The sequence below is a fragment of the Salvelinus alpinus genome, chromosome 11 (genome assembly GCF_045679555.1).
Source record: "Salvelinus alpinus chromosome 11, SLU_Salpinus.1, whole genome shotgun sequence".
In the NCBI taxonomy this organism is placed as follows: Eukaryota; Metazoa; Chordata; class Actinopteri; order Salmoniformes; family Salmonidae; genus Salvelinus; species Salvelinus alpinus.
The window spans coordinates 23,014,750-23,034,346 of NC_092096.1; the positions used below are offsets into that span (position 1 = coordinate 23,014,750).

Here is a 19,597-nt window from a genome sequence, read left to right on the forward strand (position 1 = left end):
GACTAATCACCATCCTCAATGAGTGCATTCTGATTCTGCCAAGTGCATTCTGAATACATAACAATCCCCAATGAAGAGAGATGTGGCTCTCAGCCACTAAACCCTGGATCACCATACAAATCACCATCCACACGTCATCATGTGTTTATCCTCCATCTATAACAGCTATGATTGGATGCTCAGGAAGCCTTTGTGATTAGCCTGTGTGATCTAATCAGCCCATACACATATGATTAGTGGTGGTGAACGGGGGTGATGTATATCACTATGTGTGAGATGATACGTCTCAGCCTCCCATTTCAATAATACGTGTGAGAGAGAGAGAATGACAGAGAAAGAGAGATGGGCTCCTACTTTTCAACACAACAGAAATTGATTCAATTAACACAACTGGGAGAGGGGCTGATCCCAGACGTGCACAAACACACGTACATGTACGCAAACACACACACTCTGCATAATTTCACCAGCGAGCCCCGCCGGCTGAGGCAGGGTTAATTGAAGAAGTGATCTCTTTAATAGAGTGGGAGGGGTGTGTATGGGGAATAGGGGTGCAGGGCTAAGGGTCTCAGGTGTGTGTTTGGGGTTCCATTATTACATCATAGCATTATTTCACCCGCTCCCCAATCCGCTCCTGGTGCATAATGTGTTAGTATTATGACAGGCGACACCCATGGGAGGGTTCAGGGAGATTCCACAGGGATCCAACTACCCCCTCTAACTCTACAACATGGTCCCTAAGCAGTAATCCTACATGTTTACTAGTTAATATAATGGTGTGTGTGTGTTTGGGGTTGTATTATTGGGAGGGAGGAGGAGAGGTGGGATGTGAGACGACAGGTGGGTCTGGGTGGTTTAGGAAGAGGAGAAGAGAGACTGTTGCCCTCAGTAAACTGATGGGATGGCCTGATCATATATCAGAGCAATGCTCAGGGCTACAATGTGATTCTCCCTACTGTAAATAATATAATATAATATATACATATTTAATATATGCTATTTAGCAGATGCTTTATCCAAAGTGACTTACAGTACAGTGAGTGCATACAAACTTCTATTTTAGCAGAAAGGGCATTGAAACTTTAGTTTCAACCAAAAGAGAATGGGTTCTATGCTAACTGTACATAGGGGGGATAGAAATAGAATTAGAATAGTTCCTCTATATCTAGGAGGGTGAATGGGTCTGTGCTGTTTTCATAAGAACCCATTAGGATGACAGTTAGCAGAGTCTAATTCCATTCAGAGTGCGCTTTGATCCCATTCTATATTCCATATTTCTGTATTACATTATAACCATTATAACAAGACAGACGTGGGACTTCTGGAGGCTGTCAAGAGGGGAAATCTGTCTGACCAAAGTCGACAGTAATCAATGATATTCATGTTTTACTAGGTCACCAAGACATTCATAATATATAAGTGGGTAACCTCTTCCACTAACGATGGTGTTGTACCAAATCTACGTCATATAAACTGACCTGTTAGACCAAAAGTGAACAAATGACTGATGTAGACAGAAGATAATCGCCGCTAGGTAATACATCACAAAAATATAGCGTCATCTAATGTTAGTTTGGTAAAACGATGAGAGGAACGTTTTGGAGTGGGCTGACTGAGTGTGAATCTGCGGGATGTTTCCAGTCCCCCTCCTTTCCTCCTTACCTCCCTCTCTCCTCGCTCCCTTTCCTCCCTCCTCCCTCGCTCCCTCTAACAGGCTTTGAGTGTCTGAGTCTGTTTTCTTGTCAAGGAGAACGCACCCAGCCTTTCCCCTCCTTCCCCTCCCCAGCTGAAAACTGAATTAACTTCTGTCTTCATTATCTCATTCCGGTTTCCAATCAGGCTTCTAATCCATTCTACCTCGCTGTCTCGACCACCACACCCACGACATCCCACTCTCCGCCGTGACATTTAATTTAAGCGTCATGCGGCGGGCAGACCCCCCCCCCCCCGGAAAGCTCATTTGGAGGGCTGCTGGCTTAGGTGTCCACATTATTTACACCATAAGGAACAAGCGAACGCCACTCCGTTCCTATTTCCACCGGTCCATCATTCCGGCTCGCTGGAGGGACGGTTGCCAAGAAGGGAATGTACCAATCAGCAGGATTTGTCATAATGGGGTTGTCTGTCTGTCTGTCTGTCACTGTCTGTTCATGCGTGGCAGGTGTACATATGACTGGCTTGTCTGGTGTATGTCCAGGTGAAGGTTTGTGTGTGTGTTTGCATATTTAGGAAGTGTCATGTTGTCCATGTCTGGAATGGAGCTGGACATACTGTATGTGTGTGTTCTGAGCATGTGTGTCCACCTATGCTAATGCCTGTGTTCTAGTGTGTAAAACTCCCTATGAATGTGAAGACAGATGGACATCTGAGTGGAGCACATCAGATCTTAACTCCTCTCCTCTGCTCAGACAGAGAGTTGCCATGGCGTTACGACCGCCTGCCCTTTGTTGGTCATCTCCCTGCCTCTAATCCACACTCCCTCCCTCCCTCCCTCGGCTGATTACTTCTGGGGTGTCTAGTCAGTCAGGCCCTGATCCTCGGTAACGACCTGGATGTGCTCTGACAGGCCCAGTCTATTACAGGGGTCACAGGTCACGGGGTCAGAGCCAATAAGGCGGAGAGGAGGGAGAAAGCCATGACTACAAAAGCAATAGTCTCTCTACTGATCGTCATCACTGCTGGTTCTACAGGGGGATAGGAGCAATGATATAGTCGGGTGAGACAACTGCCCTTTTCTAAATGTTTTCTGAACGGTGTATAGAGGGTATTTTCAGTTCCTCTAATGAATGTGCTGTAGCTATAGAAATAGAATAAACAGAGTTCACTTCTTCGAAATGAACATTTTGTTTTTCTTGGACAATGCTGTTTTCTATTCTATACTATGATATTCTATTGTCTGAATGAAAGCTGTAATCCTACAATAGAAGATTCAAACACTAAAAACATTGTATCCAGGGTTGCAAAATTCCTGTAAATTTCCCCAAATTGCCTCAGTTTTCCAGAAATCCTGGTTGGAAGATTCTTGAAATTATGAGGGATTCCAGGAATCCTCCAACCTGGATTTCTGGGAAACCAGGGAATTTGGGGAAATTTACAGGAATTTTGCAACCCTGATTGTACTGTCTTAGGGTCCTGATCAACCCTGATTGTACTGTCTTAGGGTCCTGATCAACCCTGATTGTACTGTTTTAGGGTCCTGATCTACCCTGATTGTACTGTTTTAGGGTCCTGATCAACCCTGATTGTACTGTCTTAGGGTCCTGATCAACCCTGATTGTACTGTCTTAGGGTCCTGATCAACCCTGATTGTACTGTCTTAGGGTCCTGATCTACCCTGATTGTACTGTCTTAGGATCCTGATCAACCCTGATTGTACTGTCTTAGGGTCCTGATCAACCCTGATTGTACTGTCTTAGGGTCCTGATCAACCCTGATTGTACTGTCTTAGGGTCCTGATCAACCCTGATTGTACTGTCTTGGGGTCCTGATCAACCCTGATTGTACTGTCTTAGGGTCCTGATCAACCCTGATTGTACTGTCTTAGGGTCCTGATCAACCCTGATTGTACTGTCTTAGGGTCCTGATCAACCCTGATTGTACTGTCTTAGGGTCCTGATCAACCCTGATTGTACTGTCTTAGGGTCCTGATCAACCCTGATTGTACTGTCTTAGGGTCCTGATCTACCCTGATTGTACTGTCTTAGGGTCCTGATCTACCCTGAGTGTACTGTCTTAGGGTCCTGATCAACCCTGATTGTACTGTCTTAGGGTCCTGATCTACCCTGATTGTACTGTCTTAGGGTCCTGATCAACCCTGATTGTACTGTCTTAGGGTCCTGATCTACCCTGATTGTACTGTCTTAGGGTCCTGATCAACCCTGATTGTACTGTCTTAGGGTCCTGATCAACCCTGATTGTACTGTCTTAGGGTCCTGATCTACCCTGATTGTACTGTCTTAGGGTCCTGATCAACCCTGGTTGTACTGTCTTAGGGTCCTGATCTACCCTGATTGTACTGTCTTAGGGTCCTGATCTACCCTGATTGTACTATCTTAGGGTCCTGATCAACCCTGATTGTACTGTCTTAGGGTCCTGATCTACCCTGATTGTACTGTCTAAGGGTCCTGATCAATCCTGATTGTACTGTCTTAGGGTCCTGATCTACCCTGATTGTACTGTGTTAGGGTCCTGATCTACCCTGATTGTACTGTCTTAGGGTCCTGATCTACCCTGATTGTACTGTCTTAGGGTCCTGATCAACCCTGATTGTACTGTCTTAGGGTCCTGATCAACCCTGATTGTACTGTCTTAGGGTCTTGATCAACCCTGATTGTACTGTCTTAGGGTACTGATCAACCCTGATTGTACTGTCTTAGGGTCCTGATCTACCCTGATTGTACTGTCTTAGGGTCCTGATCAACCCTGATTGTACTGTCTTAGGGTCCTGATCTACCCTGATTGTACTGTCTTAGGGTCCTGATCAACCCTGATTGTACTGTCTTAGGGTCCTGATCTACCCTGATTGTACTGTCTTAGGGTCCTGATCTACCCTGATTGTACTGTCTTAGGGTCCTGATCAACCCTGATTGTACTGTCTTAGGGTCCTGATCAACCCTGATTGTACTGTCTTAGGGTCCTGATCAACCCTGATTGTACTGTCTTAGGGTCCTGATCTACCCTGATTGTACTGTCTTAGGGTCCTGATCAACCCTGATTGTACTGTCTTAGGGTCCTGATCAACCCTGATTGTACTGTGTCTACATGAAAGGATGCTGTATCTGAAGATAACACTCAATATATTTCTACCTTTGTAGGGGATTTCAAACTGAACATCCATTTATGTTTTTACTCTAATTACTGTTTTGAGATCTAAAACCGACCTTGCTCTTTTGCTCACAACATCAAATCAAAATCAAACTTTATTTGCCACAGTGTAGACTTTACCGTTGAAATGTTTACTTACAAGCCCTTAACCAACAGTGTAGTTCAAGAAGAAGAAAATATTTACCAACTATACTAAAATAAAAAGTAATAATAAAAAGTAACACAATAAGAATAACGAGGCTATATACAGGGGGCACTGGTACCGAGTCAGTGTGCAGGGGTAAAGGCTAGTTGAGGTAATATGTACATCTAGGTGAGGGCGAAGTGACTATGCATAGGTAACAAACAAACAGCGAGTAGCAGCAGTGTACAAGGGGGGGGGGGTGGGGGGTCAATGTAAATAGATAATTATGAATTGTGTCAGCAGACTATGGCTTGGGGGTAGAAGCTGTTGAGGAGCCTTTTGGTCCTAGACTTGGCGCTCTGGTACCGCTTGCCGTGCGGTAGCAGAGAAAAAAGTCTATAACTTGGATGGCTGGAGTCTGACAATTTTATGGGCTTTCCATTTTGACACATCCTATTATATAGGTCCTGGATGGCAGGAAGCTTGGCCACAGTGATGTACTGGGCCATTTGCACTACCCTCTGTAGCGCCTTACGGTTAGATGCCGAGCAGTTGCCATACCAGGCGGTGATGCAACGGGTCAGGATGCTCTCGATGGTGCAGCTGTAGAACCTTTTGAGGATCTGGGGGCCCATGCGAAATCTTTTCAGTCTCCTGAGGGGGAAAAGGTTTTTTCGTACCCTCTTCACGACTGTCTTGGTATGTTTGGACCATGATAGTTCGTTGGTGATGTGGACACCAAGGAACTTGAAACTCTCAACCTGCTCCACTACAGCCCCGTCGATGTTAATGAGGGCCTGTTCGGCCCACCTTTTCCTGTAGTCCACGATCAGCTCCTTTGTCTTGCTCACATTGAGGGAGAGGTTGTTGTCCTGGCACCACACTGCCAGTTCTCTGACCTCCTCCCTATAGGCCGTCTCATCGTTGTCGGTGATGACTGTTGTGTCGTCAGCAAACTTAATGATGGTGTTGGAGTCGTGTTTGGCCACGCAGTCGTGGGTGAACAAGGAATACAGAAGGGGACTAAGTACACACCCCTGAGGGGCCCCAGTGTTAAGGATCAGCTTGGCAGACGTATTGTTGCCTACTCTTACCACCTGAGGACGGCCCATCAGGAAGTCCAGGATCCAGTTGGAGGTGTTTAGTCCCAGAGTTCTTAGCTTAGTGGTGAGCTTCGTGGGCACTATGATGTTGAACGCTGTGCTGTAGTCGATGAACAGCATTCTCACATAGGTGTTCCTTTTGTCCAGGTGAGAAAGGGCGTGTGGAGTGCGATTGAGATTATGTCATCTGTGGATCTGTTGGGGCGGTATGCAAATTGGAGTGGGTCTAGGGTGTCCAGGAGGATGCTGTTGATGTGAGCCATGACCAGCCTTTCAAAGCACTTCATGGCTACCGACGTGAGTGCCATGGGGCGGTAATCAATTAGGTAGGTTACCTCCGTTTCCTTGGGCACAGGGACTATGGTGGTCTACTTGAAACACGTATGTATTACAGACTCAGTCAGGGAGAGGTTGAAAATGTCAGTGAAGACACTTGACAGTTGGTCCGCGCATGATTTGAGTACACGTCCTGGTAATCTGTCTGGCCCAGCGGCTTTGTGAATGTTGACCTGTTTAAAGGTTTTGTTCACATCGGCTACCGAGAAGGTTATCACGCAGTCATCCAGAACAGCTGGTGCTCTCATGCATGCTTCAGTGTTGATTGCCTCGAAGCAAGCATAAAAGGCATTTAGCTCGTCTGGTAGGCTCGCGTCACTGGGCAGCTCGCGTCTGGGTTTCCCTTTTTAGTCCATAATAGTTTCAAGCCCTGCCACAGCCGACGAGCGTCAGAGCCGGTGTAGTAGGATTCAATCTTAATCCTGTATTGATGCTTTGCTTGTTTGATGGTTCGTCTGAGGGCATAGCGGGATTTCTTATAAGCGTCCGGATTAGTCTCCCGCTCCTTGAAAGCGGCAGCTCTAGCCTTTAGCTCGATGCGAATGTTGTATTCCTCTATGCCATTGGATGAATCCCGGAACATATTCCAGTCTGTGCTAGCAAAACAGTCCTGTAGTGTAGCATCCACGTCATCTGACCACTTCCGTATTGAGCGAGTCACTGGTACTTCCTGCTTTAGTTTTTGCTTGTAAGCAGGAATCAGAAGGATAGAATTGTGGTCAGATTTGCCAAATGGAGGGCGGGGGAGAGCTTTGTATGAATCTCTGTGTGTGGAGTAAAGGTGGTCTAGGATTTTGTTTCCCTGGTTGCACATGTGACATGCTGGTAAAAAATTGGTAAAACTGATTTAAGTTTGCCTGCATTAAAGTCCCCGGCCACTAGGAGCGCCGCTTCTGGGTGAGCATTTTATTATTTGCTTATGCCCTTATAGAGTTGGTTGAGAGCGGTCTTAGTGCCAGCTTTTCTTTGTGGTGGTAAATAGATGGCTACAAATAATACAGATAAGAACTCTCTTGGTAGATAGTGTGGTCGACAACTTATCATAAGGTACTCTACCTCAGGCGAGCAATACCTCAAGACTTCTTTAATATTACACATCGCACACCAGCTGTTATTGACAAAAAGACACACACTCCCACCCCTCGTCTTACCAGAGGTAGCGTCTCTGTTCTGCCGGTGCATGGAAAATCCCGCAAGCTCTATATTGTCCATTTCTTCGTTCAGCCACGTCTCAGTGAAACATAAGATGTTACAGTATTTAATGTCCCGTTGGATAATCATAATAATAGGTCATCCATTTTATTTTCTAACGATTGCACGTTAGCAAGGAGACTGGAAGGCATTGGGAGTTTACTCGCTCGCCTCCGGCTTCTCAGAAGGATCCCCGATCTGCGTCCCCTTTTCCGGCGTCTTTTCTTCATGCCAAAGGCGTGGATCTGGGCCTGTTCCAGTGAAAGCAGGATTTCCTTCTCGTCGGACTCGTGAAAGTATAAAGTTTCTTCCAGTCCGTGGTGAGTAGTTGCTTCTCTGATGTCCAGAAGTTATTTTCGGTCATAAGAGACGTAGCAGCAACATACACAATAAGTAAAAAAATAAGTAACGCAAAACAAAATAAAAAATAGCACAATTGGTTGGGAGAATGTAAAACGTCAGCCATGTTCTTCGGCGCCGTCTGTTAGTCTATTGGCTGGAGAAATCAACATAGTCCATTTAGAACTGTCAAAGGATGTGTGTGTTCATTCAATAGCTTGGCAGAGGCTTTTAAGCCTGCTAAAACAGAATTCTGCCTCTTCTTCCTCTTCCCTTTGTCTGCGGCCATCAGACATTATTGAAACGGACTGATACACGACTCTGAAAAACATTCTGCCTGACTGATCCAACGGCATCATCAGTCCTAGGCATCAACAACCTAAACCAACATGATCGGACACAACACGTGTGCAATACTGTCAGGTTGCGTGCGTAGACATCTTGTGAAGCCTCTAGTCTCTTTGGTACTTTTCCTCTTATAGTACTAGTTTAGGTGCTTTCCTACCGTCAACTCTGACTTGCAGAGTTCTAATCAAAGTCTGATTTTTAATGAGTTTCTGTTTCCTTCAGTGTTAGGGGGGAAATAAATGTGGTAGTGGGTAAAAGAGCTGTCTGTCGAATGGCGGCGTTTGAAAACAGAAACAACAAAGAGAGCGGCTGATGACTCCTGAACTCAGAAGGCTGGAGAAGCGAGGGAGGAGGGAGATATGGTGAGGCAGGCGGTACAGATAGAATCAGTTAAACAAATAAACAAACTCAAAACACAAATCTCCCTCCGGCTCTGTCTGATGAGATCAGGAGGTCTATATGAGAAAAGAGCCGTGAGTGGTGTGTGTGTGTGTGTGTGTGTGTGTGTGTGTGTGTGTGTGTGTGTGTGTGTGTGTGTGTGTGTGTGTGTGTGTGTGTGTGTGTGTGTGTGTGTGTGTGTGTGTGTGTGTGTGTGTGTGTGTGTGTGTGTGTGTGTGTGTGTGTTTTGCAAAGAGACCTTTACAGGGTAATCTATTTGATGAAACATTTATGAGGTTGAGCCAGCATTTTGACTGGCTGATTAGCTGCAAAAGTTTACCTGGAAATGGAATGACACTCAGGTGGAGTGAGTTTACCTGTGAGTGAGTGAGCAATATGAATTTATCTAGTGTACCGTCTACATTATGGTAGTACCTGGAAGTCAATCATCTCAAACATGTCTTTACCTGGAAGTGGATAGTCTAATGGTTAGAGCCTAATCTGAACCATGGGTTTACCTCTAACTGAACACTATGCAGCATAATATTTACATGGAAACATGTGCACCACACTGTATTATACACTATGAGGGAATAGTTTAGTTTTGATATTGCAAATACACACTGGAGGGGAAAACAAACTACAGTTCATTCCATTCATCCATTTTGCTCGTCTCAAACAGGCTTTGTTGGTACACTAGTAAATCACCAGTCCCTTCTGTACAGCGTATTGGGAGTTATCTTCAATCTTCTCCACTACGGATCAGTGTACCCTATAAAAATACAATGAATTATACTTCTAGGGTGTACCCTCTCCGTCCTGAGTGAACATGGGTATGACTCCACCTGTAGATATGCATGTCCCTTGTAGTATAGATATGTATGTTCTAGATAGTGATGCATGTCCCTGGTAGTATAGATATTTGTGTTCTAGATAGTGATGCATGTACCTGGTAGTATAGATATTTGTGTTCTAGATAGTGATGCATGTACCTGGTAGTATAGATATTTGTGTTCTAGATAGTGATGCATGTAACTGGTCGTAAGTCAGAGTGTAGATGTGTGTTTAAAAAAAAAAAGAAAAAAATATATATATATATATACCGTATATACACATACACACACCTTTATTTAACTAGGCAAGTCAGTTAAGAACAAATTCTTATTTTCAATGACGGCCTAGGAACAGTGGGTTAACTGTTCTAGATAGTGATGCGTGTACCTGGTAGTGAGCAAGCATGTTGAGTCTCTTCCAGTCGCTCTCAATCTTGGTAGAGAGGTCTTCGTCCATCAGGATCGTACGCTGACCTCTGCCCTGGCGCCACTCTGTGAGGGGGCAAAGGTAAAGATAGGTTAGGGCACTATGGGAGAAAGAGATTTATATCCAGCCTGCACAGAATGACCTTTTCCACAAGATGCAGTGATCACTATCACATAGTGAATCCATGTCACGCTCTCTTTTTGTACACTCCTTTGATGTCACACACGCAGGTTGGCATTTATTGTCATGAATCTTTCCCTGGCGGCAGCTCTGTAGAGTGGTCACTGACTGGCACAGCCACAAAGTCATCAAATCTGTTGTTACAATATAGCCAGTTTTGACTTTCTAGATGGCCCGTGTAGTGAAAAATCGCTTATTTCTGCCTCCAGGGCAAGATTCATGACAGTGAATGTCAACCTGCGTCACATACACACATGTTCTGCAGGAGCCATGTACGTCTGGACTGTGAGAAGAGAAAGTGAGTGGCTACAGTGAAACAGATCTGGAGTTCCTGGAATCCTTCCTTTGAAGCCAGCATGAGATTCCCAGGCTACAAAGCAGCGATACCGAGAAGTAGAACGAGTGTGACAACGAGTGTTAGTAGCAAAAGAGAACGAGAAGGAGGACAAGAAGAGATAGAGGGAAAAGGGAGGAAAATTAATCACCCACTCTGCTCTTTGATAGAGAGCGGATCGGGGGCCTTCGCTGGGCCCTCTCGATCGATGGATGTGATTACCGCTGCTAGCCAAGGTCCCTACTTCCTCTTTCATCTGTGGCGGGCCCCTGGCCCCCATGCTGAGTGCTCTCCACCATCGACCAGCGCTAAGCCCCCTGCTGAACTGTCTCGTATTGTCATTACTGGGAACTAGCTAGGGCAGGAGAAACCACACCACTGCTACCCCATTCAGCTGGACGTTCAGTCTCAGCTAGAGATACCACACCATTGCACCCTCAGGAGATACCCCACCAAAGCATCCTACAGAGTAATCCAACCACTGCACCCTTCAAGAGAAACCATACCACCGCACCCACTCGAGATACAACATCACACCACCTCCAACAGATAAGCCACCCCAAAGACATACGAAATAGCCCACCACCCTCACCACTGTAGAGAAACCCCACCACTGTATTCCCTCACATTATAATGAAAATAAAAGATATTGTGGAAAACAAACAAGGAGGTGATATTATTTTGTTTGCCGCATTTGAGTTTATATAAGAATGTGTCACTGTGTCGGTGTTGTTCCCGCCTGGCGTCGGCCACTGTCATCTCCTATTCCAATCACAAATAGACCAACAAAGCAGCAATCACAGGGCGGATGATGAAACACGTCCTAGGAGGGGTGAGGAGAATAACTTCGGCATCAGAAATCTCCAGGAAACACAAAGCCTCCTATTGTTTTCTCTCTGTACTGTACATCTTTCCATCAACATGCAAATGACCTGAGTCTCCAGTTGGGCCAGAGTAAACAAACCAAAGGAAGAGGAGAGAGGGAATTTGAAAAAAGGAGAGGAAAGAAAGGATGAAGTTGGAGAAAACCAGAGTAAGATGAGATTGCCCCTTTAACCCAATCCTTCCAGGTCTCTCTGTGTGGAGCCCAGTGTTGTAGATGAGGGCTTTGGGGAGTGGAGGGATTCTAGGACATCGGAGCTCCTACAGTGAAGGTGAAGGTTATTGAGGTAGTGTTGTCATACTGCAGAGGGGGAAGCAGTGAAGGTTATTGAGGTAGTGTTGTCATACTGCAGAGGGGGAAGCAGTGAAGGTTATTGAGGTAGTGTTGTCATACTGCAGAGGGGGAAGAAGTGAAGGTTATTGAGGTAGTGTTGTTATACTGCAGAGGGGGAAGAAGTGAAGGTTATTGAGGTAGTGTTGTTATACTGCAGAGGGGGAAGAAGTGAAGGTTATTGAGGTAGTGTTGTGATACTGCATAGGGGGAAGCAGTGAAGGTTATTGAGGTAGTGTTGTCATACTGCAGAGGGGGAAGCAGTGAAGGTTATTGAGGTAGTGTTGTCATACTGCAGAGGGGGAAGAAGTGAAGGTTATTGAGGTAGTGTTGTTATACTGCAGAGGGGGAAGAAGTGAAGGTTATTGAGGTAGTGTTGTGATACTGCATAGGGGGAAGCAGTGAAGGTTATTGAGGTAGTGTTGTTATACTGCAGAGGGGGAAGAAGTGAAGGTTATTGAGGTAGTGTTGTTATACTGCAGAGGGGGAAGAAGTGAAGGTTATTGAGGTAGTGTTGTCATACTGCAGAGGGGGAAGCAGTGAAGGTTATTGAGGTAGTGTTGTTATACTGCAGAGGGGGAAGCAGTGAAGGTTATTGAGGTAGTTGATATACTGCAGGGGGGAAGCAGTGAAGGTTATTGAGGTAGTTGATATACTGCAGGGGGGGAGGCAGTGAAAGTTATGGAGGTGGTGTTGAGATACTGCAGAGGGGGAAGCAGTGAAGGTTGGGGTAGTGGTGTGATACTGCAGAGGGGGAAGCAGTGAAGGTTATTGAGGTAGTGTTGTGATACTGCAGAGGGGGAAGCAGTGAAAGTTGGGGTAGTGTTGTGATACTGCAGAGGGGGAAGCAGTGAAGGTTATTGAGGTAGTGTTGTTATGCTGCAGAGGGGGAAGCAGTGAAGGTTATTGAGGTAGTGTTATCATACTGCAGAGGGAGAAGCAGTGAAGGTTATTGAGGTAGTGTTGTGATACTGCAGAGGGGGAAGCAGTGAAGGTTATTGAGGTAGTGTTGTTATACTGCAGAGGGGGAAGCAGTGAAGGTTATTGAGGTAGTGTTGTGATACTGCATAGGGGGAAGCAGTGAAGGTTATTGAGGTAGTGTTGTCATACTGCAGAGGGGGAAGCAGTGAAGGTTATTGAGGTAGTGTTGTGATACTGCAGAGGGGGAAGCAGTGAAGGTTATTGAGGTAGTGTTGTTATACTGCAGAGGGGGAAGCAGTGAAGGTTATTGAGGTAGTGTTGTGATACTGCAGAGGGGGAAGCAGTGAAGGTTATTGAGGTAGTGTTGTTATACTGCAGAGGGGGAAGCAGTGAAGGTTATTGAGGTAGTGTTGTGATACTGCATAGGGGGAAGCAGTGAAGGTTATTGAGGTAGTGTTGTCATACTGCAGAGGGGGAAGCAGTGAAGGTTATTGAGGTAGTGTTGTGATACTGCAGAGGGGGAAGCAGTGAAGGTTATTGAGGTAGTGTTGTTATACTGCAGAGGGGGAAGCAGTGAAGGTTATTGAGGTAGTGTTGTGATACTGCAGAGGGGGAAGCAGTGAAGGTTATTGAGGTAGTGTTCTTATACTGCAGAGGGGGAAGCAGCACACACATGTACATGCATACGCACATACATACACCACACAATTCACTCCCCCCACCCTCAAACACGTACCCCCCCCCCCCCCCCCCCCCCCCACACACACACACACAAAGCAGGTCTTGCTTGGATTGGTTCTCACACGCTGTCCCCTCCTATCGTGCCTCCCTCAGCGGGACCCGGCATGGGGAATTAAAAACAATACCTGGGACAAAAAAACTCTTGTCAAATTTGTTTTCAGGAGAGCCTGCAAGATGGAAAGTGAGGATTGTCAATGTGGGGGAGGAGGTTGGGGGAGGGTTGGGGGAAGAGTTTGTCCGGACTCGGGAGGCCCGTTGATCTGTTAGTGGAATCATGCAGAGATGCTTCCTCTCCCCCTGAGTGGACCGTTCCATTCTATGTAATATCCTTCTACCTATTGTCTTTTATACGATACATAAATTACACCGCTTTCCTCCTAAACTACTTCCTTAGTCCCAATGCCCCCCCCCCCCAGACGCAGTGACAACACGCAGTGAGAAGTTCCCCCTCAGACTAAATGTCCAATTCTCTATAATAATAATAAACAATAAGACAACACACTGCCCGGTGGGCGCCATGAAACAATTTCGCAATGGAGCGCTCGCCAAAAACCTAAACCAATCTCTTCACTTATCAGAGAGACATTCCCCCATCACAGCTCCGTATGCCATTATAAATATACTATTACTAAGAAAACACAGGGCCACACACACACCATCCTGATATGTGAATCCATAAAAAGGCTCGCCACTCACCGTCTACCTAGAAAGACCTGCCGAAATTGATGGAATACAATCAGGAAATAAAACATACACACACTTAGGCATGATAGGCCGTGCAGCCAGAAAATGTAGTGCCAGGATGTTGTATTGTGGGACTGAGAGACTTATGTCTTCGTATAGCAGAATGGGATTTTCACCTGTGCTCCCTCTCCAGCCTCTAGGTCACCAGGATGCTCGCTACGGCGCACACCTGACACCATCGTTACGCGCACCTGCGCGTCGTCAGACTCACCTGGACTCCATCCCTTCCCCGATTACCTTCCCTATATATGTCACTCCCTTTGGTTCCTTCCCCAGTTGTTTCTGTTTCAGTTTCCTGTCTGTGCATTGTTCGTGTTTCTTGTTTTGTACTATGTTACGTTTATTTATTAAAACACTCTCAGCGCACATCGTTACATGGATGTACAGGGGGAGCCGATCAGCTCACCACTCCTCACTACTACAAACAGAGACAATTAGTCATCTTATAACACCACTAGGAAATAACCTTGGTGAAGAAAATGACAACCCAGTCTACTGAGAACAGGAAGTAAGAAAGAAAGAGAGAAGAAGAAGAGAAAGCTGGAGTGAAAGAAAAGAAGGCCGATCTCTTCGAGAGTTTCACAGAAAAATAATATAAGATTGAGGAGGTTTGGGGATCTGAGAGCCTCTCCATTGATTACTTGATCAATCATGTGAGTCAGAGTGTGGTCAACAGGGCTGGATCGATGGGGAGTCGGGGAGGGAAGAGAACAATCACACAGCACCAGTCATAGGAGCCAGAGAGAGGTCTGCTGGACTCAACTCTCCTGAGATCTATGGGAGGGAGGCTGGTGTTTAGTCTCTCAAACTCATTCCACGGAGGGCCGAGTGGCTGCGAGTTTCTCGCTCCTCCCTTGTACCGGATTGATGAATTAAGGTCACTAATTAGTAAGGAACTCCCCTCACCTGGTTGTCTAGGACTTAATTGAAAGGAGAAATCAAAAACCAGCAGACACTAATCCCTCTGTGGAATGAGTTTAACATCCCTGGTGTAGAGGAACATGAGAACTCTAAAAATGGCCTCCACATGTTCAATAACTGAAGACTAATCAACACCGATTTGTCCACGTCATGGAAAAATAACTCAATGTTCGTCGATTAAAAGCAGAAAATACAATATATATTTGCAATAATAATTCCAGGTGTTAACCTTTTCAACTCCAGGGAAAATGTTCTCCATTTGTACGCGTATATGGTTGCTGTAGAAAAAGGGGCTCATTGACTGATCAGACTTGTATTCACCCGGCACAAAACGGTCCCGAACGGATTTCTAATAGGACATGTTTTTGTTTTCCATTGCATAACATTTTGCTACAGAGTGCCCTAATGAACGGGGATCTTACCAAGGTCCATGTCAGAGGCCTTCTGTCGGTGGGAGTGGGGAACGTTCTTGTATATGGCGTCCAGGATCTTTTCCTTCACCTGGCTGATGGAGTCACAGTTCAACACCTTCACCTGGATCTCAGGGCTCTTCTCATTGTCCGGGTGGATGCAGTTCACCACCTGTAGAGAACAGGGACAAGACTTGGAGTTATACGCCTGCTATTACAATAGGAATACAGTCACCACCTGTAGAGAACAGGGACAAGACTTGGAGTTATACGCCTGCTATTACAATAGAAATACAGTCACCACCTTTAGAGAACAGGGACAAGACTTGGAGTTATACACCTGCTATTACAATAGGAATACAGTTCACCACCTGTAGAGAACAGGGACAAGACTTGGAGTTATACACCTGCTATTACAATAGGAATACAGTTCACCACCTGTAGAGAACAGGGACAAGACTTGGAGTTATACACCTGCTATTACAACAGGAATACAGTTCACCACCTGTAGAGAACAGGGACAAGACTTGGAGTTATACACCTGCTATTACAATAGGAATACAGTCACCACCTGTAGAGAACAGGGACAAGACTTATACACCTGCTATTACAATAGGAATACAGTCACCACCTGTAGAGAACAGGGACAAGACTTGGAGTTATACACCTGCTATTACAACAGGAATACAGTTCACCACCTGTAGAGAACAGGGACAAGACTTGGAGTTATACACCTGCTATTACAATAGGAATACAGTCACCACCTTTAGAGAACAGGGACAAGACTTGGAGTTATACACCTGCTATTACAATAGGAATACAGTCACCACCTGTAGAGAACAGGGACAAGACTTGGAGTTATACACCTGCTATTACAACAGGAATACAGTTCACCACCTGTAGAGAACAGGGACAAGACTTGGAGTTATACACCTGCTATTACAACAGGAATACAGTTCACCACCTGTAGAGAACAGGGACAAGACTTGGAGTTATACACCTGCTATTACAATAGGAATACAGTCACCACCTGTAGAGAACAGGGACAGGTCTTTTTTCTATAGAATAGAGAAGCATATCAGGAGTTGATGAGGGATTCAGGTATGCTGTGTCTCGGTTGATAATTATATTGGAGATGGAGACACATTCTGTGGGATGATGGTAATTAAACTATGGCGTGGTCGTTGGATATCAGGTTTGAAAGAGGCCATTCTGTGTCTGTCAAGTCTGGTGAAAGTCTTTTCTGTAATATAAATGGGTATTCAGAGAAACTGGCCTCCCAGGGGGGGGGCAGTCTGACACGGCATGGCTACCTTGAGTCGATGAGCGGTTAACAAGCTAATTATTATCACACGGTTATTATCATTCACAGTGAATACATCAGCCATCATCATCAGCATCATCATCTACGCCATTGAGGCTCTCGCCAGATGTAATTACATGGTCCAAGGGGAAGAAGGAGGCCATTTACATAAGAAAGAGGAAATAAAATACTTTATGGTCCCATGCTGTTCCCAGTACAATTCTATACCTCTATCGTTGGGCAGATAATTACATGTTGTAAAAGAGCCATTCCATCATCAATCCTTCTAGATTAATTGAGACAGAGATACTGTTTCTCACGGCCAACTGAAATAACTCTATTGCTCTCCAAGCTATCTGAGCCACACTGTGTGCTTCCTGGGAATGGTTTGATTTGTCTTACAGAGACATTGAGGGGAGCTGGTAACAAACTGCCTGGCTGGGTGTCTTGTCTTCCCTCAGTCAGCTCAGGTCACAGTGGTGGAGGAGAGGAATGAAGGTGATCAGAGAGTAGAACAGAAAGAGAGACCAGGGAAACAACCGGTCTTCATGGCCTCCTCTCCCTCTTCCTGGCCTCCTCCCCCTCTTCCTCGCCTCCTCCCCCCTCTTCCCTGATCTCTAACACACTCCCTCCTTTTCCCTGCCCCCTCTTCCTCGCCTCTTCCCTCATCTTCCTCGCCTCTTCCCTCTGTCAGCTCCGGGTACTAAAAGAAAGTGAGGTCAGTGAGCCCTCTTCCAGTCAGGCGTGAAAGGAGGCGGGTGGCTGGGTGTTACCGTGTCCAAAACTCCTTCCTTCCCCTCCCCACAAAATGCAGTTCCTACCCCAGCCCCTTGTCCCCGTGGGGGGCGTTGACCCTTACCAGCATCTTGTAGTCGATTTGCTGTCTGATGAGCTTATCCTCGCTGAGCGAGTAGCGCGCCTCACCAGTGATGGAGTCTATAGGCCCCTTCTCCATCTGCTGCTTGATGGCACAGAAGAGGGAGAAGAGGGGCTCGCCCGCACACTCCTGTGTAGAGAGGGATGGTAAGAGACAGACAAACAGAGAGAGAGACAGACAAACAGAGAGAGAGACAGACAAACAGAGAGAGAGAGACAAACACAGAGAGAGAGAGAGAGACAGACAGCGAGAGAGGTTGGTGTCAAAAATATAACCTTAACCCTAAATTTAACCATAGCTCCTAACCCTAAAACGAACCCCATTTCCTAACCCTAAACCTAATTGTAATGCCATTTCCTAACCCTAAACCTAATTGTAATGCCATTTCCTAACCCTAAACCTAATTGTAATGCCATTTCCTAACCCTAAACCTAATTGTAATGCCATTTCCTAACCCTAAACCTAATTGTAATGCCATTTCCTAACCCTAAACCTAATTGTAATGCCATTTCCTAGCCCTAAACCTAATTGTAATGCCATTTCCTAACCCTAAACCTAATTGTAATGCCATTTCCTAACCCTAAACCTAATTGTAATGCCATTTCCTAACCCTAAACCTAATTGTAATGCCATTTCATAACCCTAAACCTAATTGTAATGCCATTTCCTAACCCAAACCTAATTGTAATGCCATTTCCTAACCCAAACCTAATTGTAATGCCATTTCCTAACCCTAAACCTAATTGTAATGCCAACACTAATTCTAACTTTAACCCTAAACCCCTAGAAACAGCATTTGACCCTGCGGGGACAAACAAAATGTCCCCAGTTGGTTACATTTTTGTTTTTTTACTATTCTTGTGGAGACTATTCTTGTGGGGACACGTCCACACACACACAAACAAACACACAGACACACGCACACACACATGGACAAACGCACACGGACACACACACACAAAAACACACAGACACACTTTACATATTACCCACTCTCACAGACATGAAGCTAGAGGAGCTGAATGGGTGAACAATGCAGAATGTGTCAGAGTAAAGTGCAGACATTGACCTTTAGGAACTTGTATAGCAGGAAGGTGAACCAGTTGGTCAGCATTTTCTCTGCCACAGACTCCGTCCTGAAATCAACAGAGACATTCCATCAACATACCATCCCTCACAACCATCACAAATATTCAATATGATCATCAAATATTCCACACAAAACCAGGCTTGTCGTAATGAATAGGGGCTTTTGTTACACAAACATTATTGCAAAAACATTATTGGCTCTCACTTCTAAAGGCCCCCCAATCTTCCTGCCTATGCCTTTTATATTCAGGCATGCCAAGGGCACCTAAGCTACGCTGGGGTCTTAATAGAAGAGAAAGCAATTAAAACCTTTATTTGATCCCATTGGGATTGATGTCATTAGAAGGGCCTGTAATAATACTGGCCTCATTATTAACCTCTCCCTCCTTAGCTCATTCACACCCACTGTCTGGGACGACACAGCACATCACATTACAATAGAAAGTGAATGCACACATCCATCGCCCTGCTCTCTTTCTCTCTCTGTTATGTTCGGTCTCTCGTGCCAGTGGGCGCTCCGCTGGCGTGACTAATCGGGGCACCGTTCACTGGGCTACCACAGGCGGCCATACCGTGTGAATGGATAATATTCATGCGCACAATAACAAACAGCGGGGTCTGAAAGGCGAGAGGCGGGGATCGGATATCCTTTGACACGTCTCTGGCTCCTGTGTAGTGGGTAATCTGCCAAGAACCCCCCCCCCCTCACCCCACCACCACCTCAATGAGGCATGGCCACAGGCATCAATATTTCAGGATTAGGCCATTGTGTGTGTGCACGCCCCCTTGCCCCTTCTGTCATTCGGTTGCCACCTGCAGCCTCCCCCTGGCCCCTCCTCTCAGAGCCCTCCTGGCACCTCTTAGGAGGACCATCACATTTAGAGATGGAGGCTTGTGCCCACTGTGCCAATAGGCCAGGCCTGGCACCCCCTGCCAACCAGAATTGGCACAACACCTGGAT

The 19,597-nt window shown here is 45.8% G+C and overlaps 1 protein-coding gene across 1 annotated transcript in view; it reads right to left on the minus strand.

Annotated features, from left to right (window-relative positions):
- plxna4 (plexin A4) overlaps positions 1 to 19,597 on the minus strand; it is a 559,926-nt gene that overhangs the window by 60,150 nt on the left and 480,179 nt on the right. The window contains exons 23-26 of the mRNA XM_071332139.1: positions 18,617 to 18,683; positions 17,530 to 17,676; positions 15,380 to 15,539; positions 9,865 to 9,968 (exon numbers count right to left, since the gene is read on the minus strand). Coding sequence (XP_071188240.1) covers positions 9,865 to 9,968; positions 15,380 to 15,539; positions 17,530 to 17,676; positions 18,617 to 18,683 — 478 coding nt within the window. The remainder of the gene's footprint in view (positions 1 to 9,864; positions 9,969 to 15,379; positions 15,540 to 17,529; positions 17,677 to 18,616; positions 18,684 to 19,597) is intronic.